Below are 11,017 nucleotides of genomic sequence, written 5' to 3' on the forward strand. Positions count from 1 at the left end.
TTGAGAGTAAGCTATACTATGCAAGGAAAAGTGGAATAAAATGAAAAAAGTTTTCCACAATTTATTTGACAACATAATGATGAAATTAAAAAAAAAAAAAGGACTCTTTTTCTCATAAATTGTATGTGAAATTATGATATAAATGTTGTACACACACACAAACAATCAAACACTCTTTATAAGTAGAATAATTTATTTTGAGTGTTTTGTAAATTAGTTAAATTGATTCGATGTTTAAATTTCATGGCGAATTGCGGTAATGCTCTCCATTAAGTTTACCAATATCACGAATTTGTTGTTCCTGTCGACGTTCCTGCTCTCTGCCATCGATGCCAATACCGAGACTTTCGATGAATTTTGAAGCTCGAAAGCCATGTTTCTGTTAAAATAAATATTTAAATCAAAATTACAGTTTAACACTGGGTTTGTTGAAATTTTACCTCATAAAATAGACCTCGACGAGCTTTGCTAATATCTGGATTAAAATCCCAATTTGTTCTTTCGTGGGTAATAGGTTCGCCAGCAATATTATTTTGAAGGGTTTCTGTTATCAGTCGATAGACGACAGCTTCTGATCTGTGGATTGTGTTGAGCAAGGTGCATAGTGCAATCTAGAAATTGGAATACATAATTTGATTCAGTATGTTTGTATCTACTTCTAATGTTTCTTTAAATAAAACTACTGATTTCAATTTGTAGGTTAAAAAAAAATCAACGCAAAATATTTGCATACTTTTTTTTTAATACATTCTTGGAAATTCGTACAATTTGTACTATTTGACCATACCTTAGCTTTTTCAAATATAAGGCTAATATAAGTCCAAAAAGTCAAAATTGTACGAAAACCCTTTCGTAACCAATTATGCTTTTCCCATTTTTGTAACTTTCATACATATTAGTCGAGTCAAATTAAACATAAAATTTGTAAGATCTCGGAATCCAGGGAAAGTCGATGCATCTGAAAAACGAGTATAGGGCTGCATAGGCGGATTAAGGGGGGGGGCACGGGGGCACGTGCCCCCCCCAGAACTTAAAGTTCATACTTAAAGGAAATCAAACTATAAGAGTTTTAAAAATATATGAATAATAACAGAAAGAACTTGAGTAAAATTCTTGTCTATTTCTGGCTGAAAATGCGAATTTTGTTGATTGTTTCATCCCTTTCCCATGAAAAGCTCCACCTCACAAATAAATAAACGATTTTTCGATTTAAAAAAAAGTGAATTTTCAAAGTGATTTTGGTGAAAAATTTTGATATGGACATCGAATGACATTGAATGATATAAAAAAAATAATTGTACCTATATGCAACTCTATTTTTTCATACAGAGGGGTTAAAAAATTTGCACTTTTTTCGTTGTTTTTTTTCAACATTAGTGTTTTTAAAATAGCGGAACACGTCACAAAATTGCATAAACTATACATTATAGAACTGCAATATATGTAGAACAAACTTGCATTTCAGAAGTTTGCCCAAGTTTGCACCCCGAAAATAAAGACCCCTTGAAAAAAAACTCCTCAAAAGCGACCCTTACTTATAGATTTTTATAAATATTATTTTATTGAGAAAATTTCTCCAGGGATACCTCTAAAAATATGTAAAAATAATAGTGTTCCAAATTTCAAAAGAATCGGTGCAGTAGTTTTGAAGTTATGAGGAGCACCGGCGTTGAAAACATTAGTTGTGGGGATAACGATTTAAAGTTTTGAACTCTGGACTAAAAGACTAAAACGTTCCTAAGGGTAGTATTAAAATACTTATAACTTGGTCAATTTGGCTCCAAGAGACCTACGATTTGAACACAATATTTTTGAGGTATAAAACAATTTAACCCCTTGTAGCCCCTTGTGACATTTCTGTAACAAACCGAAAAAGATTGCATAAAAGCTCTACAAACTATTTTTTTTTTCTTTTGAAGCTTCTAATATTATAATCTTTAAGTATTGCTTTATCGAAATAGTACTTGAAATTTCTAATAAATAGCACCAATAGTTTTTAATTGACAGTTAATGTTGAAAGTTGGGCTTTTTTTGAAAATAAGCAAATTTGTATAAAAACTACGAAATTCAGAAAAAAAATAGTTTTTGTTAGTAAACCCCACGGGGTTTTATTTTTGGATTTTAGGAAAGTGCCTAAAAATTAATATTAGATAGTTTTTTGCTTGAATTTTTGAATTTTTATATAAAAATAAATTATTTAAACTTTTTTTTACTCCCAAAATATCGAAATAACTAAGTAAATAATGACTTTATTGAATTTTTAAAAAATACGTGTTTTATTAAAGATAAAGGCCAATCGATTCACTTATTAATTTTTAAATTTACGACCTTGGGTTACAAAAGGTTAATGCAAATAAAAAAAAAAACTGGGTTTCCCGACAAAAAAGTAGGATTCAGTTTTTTTGTTATTCTTAGGAACTTTAATATTTATTAGAATGAAGTCTTTAGTATTTGACTAAAAACTACTAGGTCATTAACTAAAGGTATAATTATGTCCATAATATTGCAAAATTTTATACAAAATCAATTAAAAAACGTAAACATTTTTTTTTTTCAAAATTTCATCTTTAAAACTTAATTTCTCAAAATCTATTTGGTGAAACAACTTAAGTCAAAAAATTAAACAAAGAATAGATTACTAACTTTAATATAGCACAGAATTGTACGTGCATTTTCTGATTTTTTATATTTTTTTTCTTCCGGCTAATCCAGGAGTAAGAGGGTTAGCACTTAAGTGGCTTTTACTGTAACAAGAAAATGAAAATTTTTCCTTCCGAATAACTTTTTGGTCATTTGGTACCTATTTGATGTGGGAAATGTGCCTAAATATTTTTGGCCAGGTTTTAGACCACTGTGGGTCGTTAAAATTTTCTGCTTGTTAGTCAGTCGTATGGTACTTCACTTTATTTCTAAATGTTATTGCTGTTTTTTTTTTTTGCCAATCCGTCCCTTGTGCCCCCCCCCCCCAGAAAAAAATCCTGGATCCGCCCCTGTAGGGCTGCATTACTATAAGGTCAAATAAGAAAGTTAAAAAAAAAAATTTCACCGCTCTCGATTACAACAATTTTTACGGACCGTTTACTGTCATTCCGTATGCAAGCGTTCAATCGGAATTGCTGTCTCATTTTAAATTTTGCTCAAACTTTGTAGGGATGTTCTCTAGGACTGTAAGGAAGCAAATCCATGATGATTTAATTTTAAGTTGCGTGGTTTCCCCGCTACCCGCATTCGAACTTTTTCAGAAAGTCATTTTTATCTTATTATAGCTTGGCGTCTTCTAAAGATATCTTTTTGTTTGAAACGGCATTTTAAAGCTTAAAAATAGTAATTTTTGAAAATATATTAAAAAATTACGTAATAATTAACCCTGAATTAAAAATAATTTTTGAAAAACTTGTAATTTTGCTGATTTTTCATGGTTTTTGACTGGCTCCAGAACCTTGGATATTATATGTACGAGGCTTATACTTACCAAATATTAAAAACAGATAGTTTTCAACAAAATAAATTTTAATCAACTCGACAGCTATACTCCTAATGCAAAAATTTAAAGCTCAAAGTTTTGAGTTTTTTGAAAAAATAATTTTTTATACTATGGTTTTTTACGATTTGACTAAAGATAGAAACATGAAACTTACAGTGTGTTAAGTTGAAACTTTTAACTTTAAGTCCTGAAAATAAAAATTGTGTTATTTTCACATCTTCATAGTGTACCGCTTGTTTAAAAATTCACAAAACTGCTAAAAAGCCAAAATTACCCCTACTTAATGGTATGATTGCACTATGTTTGACATAAGATAGAAGCATGAAACTTATAGTATATATAGTTCGTACTCTTAACTTAACACACTGTAAGTTTCACATTTCTTCCTTTAGTCAAATCGTGGAAAATGACAGTATAAAAATTAGCTTTTTTAAAATACTCAATACTTTGAACTTAAAATTTTTGCATTAGGAGTATAGCTGTCGAGTTGATTTAAGATTTATTTTGTTGAAAAATATCTGTTTTTAATATTTGGTAAGTATAAGCCTCGTACATATAATATCCAAGGTTCTGGAGCCAGTCAAAAACCATGAAAAATCAGCAAAATTACAAGTTTTTCAAAAATTATTTTTTATTCAGGGTTAATTATTACGTAATTTTTTAATATATTTTCAAAAAATTACTATTTTTAAGCTTTAAAATGCCATTTCAAACAAAAAGATATCTTTAGTAGACGCCAAGCTATAATAAGATAAAAATGACCTTCTGAAAAAGTTCGAATGCGGGTAGCGGGGAAACCACGCAACTTAAAATTAAATCATCATGGATTTGCTTCCTTACAGTCCTAGAGAACATCCCTACAAAGTTTGAGCAAAATCTAAAATGAGACAGCAATTCCGATTGAACGCTTGCATACGGAATGACAGTAACGGTCAGTAAAAATTATTGTAATCGAGAGCGGTGAAATTTTTTTTTAACTTTCTTATTTGACCTTATAGTAATGCAGCCCTATACTCGTTTTTCAGATGCATCGACTTTCCCTGGATTCCGAGGTATAAAGCTAATTTGACTCCACTATATAATTTATGTACTAATACCTAAGTTATTCGAGTAACTACCAATTTTCAGCTTCTTTGGCAACCCTATGATTTTACTTATGCTTCTGTCGATTTGTTTCCTCAATTATGTTAATAAGGGACATACATATATATATTCTCTTGTATTTATTGGTTTCGATGACGTATGGCAGTTTTATTTTTTTTACCACCGCACCGCTTCGTTAAGTTTTATCCTTAACCACTTAGGTACGGTTCTGTTAATTCGTCTTCGTTTTGAGAGTGAGAAAAAGCCGAACAATTCAAAATTTTTTTCGTAATCAAATCAAACCCAACTTCAAAATCAATCCAAAACATATTTTTTAAAGACTAAATGCTGTTTTAAAAATACATATATTCTAAATTTTTAAACCAAACAAGGAATTTTTTTATGGAAATAGGTTAAGAAATAAAGGTTTAAAACAGTTGGTACTGTCGAAAACTCCAAACTTTTAATTTCTAACTTTCATAATTTTAAAAATGCGATTATTTAGTTCGAAATTCTGTCACCTTTCAACTTGCGTTGATGAGTTCAAAAACCTTTAAAGGATAATTACAGAGATATTTTTGCTAGAAAATTTTGTAGAATTCGCATGACATATCTTTTTGAGTATTTTTTTATGTAATTTTCTTATTTCTTTTTTTACAGTGAAAGCTAAGAATGTTTTATGTAAGAAACCAAATAAATAATATATGAAATTAATTTTCAGACATTCGGTAGCAATATAGCCTACAAAAACCACTTCTTTTTCCTGTCTATTTGCAAGTATTGTTTTCGTATAGAAAAAATTAAAAATCGAGGCTTTAATCAAAACCAACATTACGATGATGAAAAAGTTCAAAAAAGTGTTTTTCGTCATACCCTCCGTCGCGTCGTGCGTTGGTCTGTGCGTCCATCCGTACATCGAGCAAACAATTTCGTAATAGTCTTATTAATAATTCTAACAAGACTACGTTTTTTTTTTTCTTAAAAAAAATCAGAGAACGGAAATATGGCGTTGCCAAAATTAATTAATTAAAAAAATTGACATTTTTTTAGCTTCATATATTTCATCAAAGCATACCTACGCCAATTTTATTCAAAATTTACAAACTGATATTTCTTATCATTTTGGATTCTAAAATGTAAAAAAGTTTTTGAAAACAAAAATTTTTAAAATTTAATTTTTTTAACTCTAGATTTTTTTATTTTTTTTTTTTTTCTCGAAACTTAACAAATCTTAAATTTCCAATAAATATTTGAGATAAAGATACTTTAAACTACAAGAGCAAGTACGTGCAACACAGTCGTGCAATTTATTTTTTGTCTTACTTGTGACTAAACTCAATACCAAAATATATTGTCGAATATATTTTCTTTATTGTATTGTATTGTATTTTTTTAGAATATTCTTGAAGCTGGGAAAAAAATAATAGACTGACTTGACTTATTGGCTTATTTCAAAACAAGTTTTATGAAGACTTAATAAAAATAGATAGTCAATAACATTATCAAAGTGCAATTTTCCATTCATTTTTGTAGGGTTCGGCAACAACGTTCGTATACTTATTCAAAAAAAAAAAATAAAACAAGTTCAATGGCTGAATTGAGAATAATACCAACAACAACTTTACATTAACAAAAAGCTCGTAGGGATAAATAATGTCACAATCTTAAACAAATTAAATGTTCCCAAGATTCAAATCTTTCGTCGTGACAAGCTACACACTTAGTTGCCAGTTGCCACTTAAGCTATCCTCATCCTCATTAAAAAAAAATCAAACAAAGTTGATGAAACTTTTTTGTAGATTTAAAAATTATTCATTACTAAAATGCCCAAACAAAAGGTAAAACTTAAAGTAATAAAATACTCAATTCAGCAATTATTTTTATATTACTGTGCGTAATCAAAACAAAAATGTTCAAGGCCAAACACCCGACCCGGTTCGAATTGAAATACGCATATAGATCTTAATGTACCTGCTTCATAAACTATTTAAACAAAAAAAAAAAAAACAACCACGTTTTAACAATCATCGGGTCAAAAAGTTGAGGTAGTCATCAAAATGTTACTAATGAACAGGTTATTCCATGGAGCAAGAAACACAAACTTGTTAACTAAGTTAAGGTACAACGTTCGAACAAACCAAACAAAAATTTATTGTTTGACCTAGTTTCACTCAAAATCCAAAAAAAAAAATTTTTTGAGAAAGTCCAAAAATATTGACAATATTAATCAGCTTAGGAACAGACATTTTATAAAGAACAACCGACCATTATGATAATGATTCTATTAGACAACATGACTTGTAAGCTTTGTCAAATTAAGAATGTTTTTTTTAAACAACTTTAAGCCAATTGGCAAAGTAAATATCGATCAAACGCACTGTGATAAAAAAAAAAATTCAACTAAATTAATAAACCACATTTGCACTAAAAATACTTCTTTTTCTTTTAAGACCCTAAAGTTGATATTATTCTGTGTTGGTGTACACAAAAATCAACAACAAAACAAACAATCAATTAAAACATACCAAAATTAGCACGAATTTGTTTACAGACATATTGGTTAAAAATAAAATCACAAAATTACATTAAACTTAAAAGAAGATGGTCAGAAAAAAAATCTTTCGTCTTGGTTGAGTATCTCAACTGTTAGAGTATCGCAAATCACTAAATGCCGCTGCTGACGAAGTTACATAAAGTTTTTTTTTCGGTTTTTGTTTTTATCCCCGCCATCAATATAAAATAAAAACCAAATACAAAAACAAAAATACAACTTTGGGCTTTTATCTTTGAAATATATCTACGCAACAACGTTCCGTTTTAACGTACTATAAAGCACAGCAGCACCTTTTGCCATCATATACGATATGAGTAAGTATTAATGCGGGGATTTGCCTGTTGATCTTGTGAAATCACCATGATCAAGCAGACCATGGAAGAATTTAGTATGATGCAAATAAAATTCTTTCGAATTCATTCATATGCTGCATGTCTTATAGTCTGGGAGGAAAAGTTGGTCATTTGAGTTGGTCATTTGAGTTGGTCATAGTTCGAGATTATTTAGTGAATGAGAGCTAAATAAAAAAAAATAAAATAAAGCTTTTTTAGTCGTTTTGCATACTAGTTATTCCTACTTTGGAAATAAAAACATATGTTTTTTTAACCTTTATTAATGGTACCTGTCATTGAACCGTTTTCTTCTTTTCTGTTTTTCTGGGAAACGACTGAACCGATTTCAACCAAAATTATAAACATAAGCCTTTGATAAGCGCAAATATTAAAATTTAGCAAACCTTTTCAAAATTGCTTTTTTTCAGAAAAAAAAATCAATTTTTTATTAAATCAATTTTTTGAAGCTGTTCATGATGAACTTTTCTATGATTAGCTATGCAATGATTATAGTTGAATTTAAATTCCATTCAACATTTCTAATAAGGGATATATGCAACAAACTTATTGTAATCCAAAATACATGTAACTCGTTTTCCAGTCAAAAAAATGCACGACTGAGTCGCACGTACTGGCGTTTGTAGTTCAAAGTATCTTTATCTTAAATAGTTATTGGAAATTTAAGATTTTGTTAAGTTTCGAGAAAAAAGAAACCTAAAGTTAAAAAAAAAAAATCAAATTATTTTTTCAAAAACTTTTTTTTAACATTTTACACTTCAAAATGATAAGAAATACCTTAAATCCTTTGATGAAATAATGAACCTGAAAAATATGTCAATTTTTTGCAAAAAAAGGCAACAACATATTTCAGTTCTACTAATTTTTTGACAAAACTAAAAAAAATTTTGTTAGAATCAATTACTCTATTACGTGCACCAAATTGAACCGAAATCGTTTGAGTCGTTTTCGAGAAAATTGCAATACCTCGTAAACGGTATATGGGAGATGTGAGTTAAAAAGGAGATATTAAACAAATTTTTAAAAAACGGGTCTAGGAAATTACGCAAAAATCATCTCTACCAAGTTTCAAGCAAATTCATCCATCCGTTTAGGCCCTACCTCAATGTACAGATGGATCAATTTTATCCTTGGCATTCTTTCTTGAGATACTCTATGGTACAGAAGAAACGTCAACCAAACCAAATTATCATCACCCTTTATTTCTAGATCATTCCAAAAATGAAATCAACCCTAACTTGAAAGTGCGAGCAATTCAAAGAAATAGAAATTAAAATATAATTATTAAGAGCTGCGTCGCGTCGCGTTTGATTTTTGATTATTATTTGTGCGTTAATATAATACAAATTTTTAATTTAGTCCTTTGAACAAAAAAGTTTTATACAATGTTGTTCATAGTTTTCTTATGCATATAGAAAAAAGAGAGACATTTTTTTCCAAGGTCCTTGACGCCATTTTACTACCGAAGGATTTGTGCAAAGTGAGTTTAAAATGTTTATTTTTTTTTAATACTATATAGAAAGTAATTAAGATAGGAGTTTAGTGTGAAATATAAGTACATTATGTTTTTTTATTTTTGAATTACAGTAAAACCCGGATAAGTACCTCACCTTAAATGCCCGGTTTTGTTAGGCACTAAAGCGGGTAAGTTACTTACAAGAACCCGCTTAAGTGCTCATAGGCACTTATCTCTATATTTACTTAAAAATAAAAAAAAAACATGTTTGATTATTAAAAACAGAATCTTCACAAACAAAATAACTTTGAAAGTTTAAAATAACTAACTAGTTAGTTTCTACTTTTAGTAGAATTTTTGAATCTTAAAGCGCTTTAGCAAATGAAGTTTTTCTTACTGCTGAAACTTGTTTCAAATGTGTACTTAAAAGAATTTCCTGCAAGTAAATTCAATCATAACTATTTGAAATAGAAGGTAGTTAAGCGGGAAAAGCAGTTAAGCGAAAGGTACTTAAAAGATGAGTTTTATATGAAAAAATCCTTAAAATTTTGGTTCTAAAAAACAAAGGCACTTATGCGGGTTAGGCACTTAAGCGAGAGGCACTTATCCGGGTTTTACTGTAATAGAAAACAAAAAATACAAAGAAATAAATTCAAGACAGAATTAAATTGGCTTTTAGGACTTTTCTTATGGGGATGAAGCTTAATAGTAGACAAATTGAAAAATCGATAAACGAAAATATCAAGAAGGGTTGCAGTGATTTTTGAAAAACTGTTGAATACATTGGTAGGTAGTAAAGGAGGATGTATGTATGTAGTACCTACACACAGAAATAAAACAAAGTTAAATCATTGAAAATATTTTACCAATTAATATTTATTTTTATTTAAATTAATTATAACTATAAAGTCCAGTCAAATCAGCAAAAAAAAATTGCAAACTTTTACAAAAATCAAACAAGTTTGAAAATTGAATCAGACCTTTAACTCGATACTAAAGGCAGATTGTGATAAGTCCCCATCAAACCCATGTCTGCAACAAAAGTTTTTCAAAGTTAAATGTCGAAAATATCGAATTTTTTTTAACTCTTTGGTGGTGAATGTAGCGTTAAAGCTTATTCGATTTTCTACAAATAAGATTTTGACACTTTTTTTCTACTATCAATTGTTAAGAGGATATTTCTATTTGAAAAAAAATACTAAATATCGAAAATATCGGATTTTCGTAAACTACTCATAAACGGTAAGTTATGCTTTTGAATACTTTTTAGGCAAAAAATTGTAGATTTTCTTAATAATGACATTTATTTTTGACGTGATAACGTCTTATAAATCGATGAACCATGGCAGTCACCACAAAAAAGTGACGCCATTTTCTCCTGTTCCATTCTCGCACTTTGGCAGTGCGGCAAAAATTTCAATTAAAAATTAACAATAAACTATTAGAGATACAAAAATCTTCTATAGCTTATTTGAAAGATAATAACTTAAAGTTAAATACATTTGAAGGATTTTAAAAAATTCCATCTTTTAATAGGGTAAATAAGGGTAAAACAAAATTTCAAAAAATTGGCTATTTTCTAAACGCGACAATGTAAAGAGTTGAGTTTTTTTTAATCAATAGATAAATTTATTGCAAGGCTGACAATGGCCACCAGTGTGGGAAGTGCCGTAATCTCAGTTTGGAATTTCGACATGGTTGGCTTTAAAAAATTCTAACTTTTTTTCTAGGCATCGCAGAAATAAGATTGAAACGTCATATGAAAGGTGAAATTATAAGCTTTTACATGCTATAACATTTTTAATATGTTGTCTAAAAAAATTGATTCAATAGCGTGAGAACATAAAATTATATGTTTTTTTTTCACTTTTTTCATAAGAAATTATTGTTTTTAATAAATTATTTTAATACTTTTTGCGCATTGTAAAAATTTAAAAATGGTTTTATTATTTAGAAGAAATATTTGGCTTTTTAATGGTATATTTTTTTTGTAAGCTTTTAAAATAAAAAAATGAATACAATGAAAAAAGAAAAAAGGTCATTTTTTTAGCTTTTTCTTGTAAATGTAAATTATGATTGTTTGAAATAAA

General features: G+C 28.8%; 1 protein-coding gene across 1 annotated transcript; it reads right to left on the reverse strand.

The window, feature by feature from the left end:
• Positions 1-209: 209 nt before the first annotated feature.
• LOC129918617 (uncharacterized) lies at positions 210-7,232 on the reverse strand. The gene is made up of 3 exons (XM_055999242.1): positions 7,093-7,232; positions 441-611; positions 210-379 (listed from the first exon to the last, which is right to left on the reverse strand). Exons 1-3 carry the CDS (start codon positions 7,120-7,122, stop codon positions 242-244), a joined length of 339 nt encoding a protein of 112 aa, XP_055855217.1. The 5' UTR covers positions 7,123-7,232; the 3' UTR covers positions 210-241.
• Positions 7,233-11,017: the final 3,785 nt, after the last annotated feature.

Source organism: Episyrphus balteatus, chromosome 1, assembly GCF_945859705.1.
Source record: "Episyrphus balteatus chromosome 1, idEpiBalt1.1, whole genome shotgun sequence".
Classification (NCBI taxonomy): domain Eukaryota; kingdom Metazoa; phylum Arthropoda; class Insecta; order Diptera; family Syrphidae; genus Episyrphus; species Episyrphus balteatus.

Bases quoted from the DNA above. Each gene is read 5' to 3' on its own strand.
- LOC129918617 (XM_055999242.1), bottom strand. From the start codon at position 7,122: ATGTCTGTAAACAAATTCGTGCTAATTTTG. The intron at 612-7,092 runs GTATGTTTTAAT...TCCAATTTCTAG, and splicing joins ACAAATTCGTGCTAATTTTG to ATTGCACTATGCACCTTGCT. The intron at 380-440 runs GTAAAATTTCAA...TTATTTTAACAG, and splicing joins GTCGAGGTCTATTTTATGAG to AAACATGGCTTTCGAGCTTC.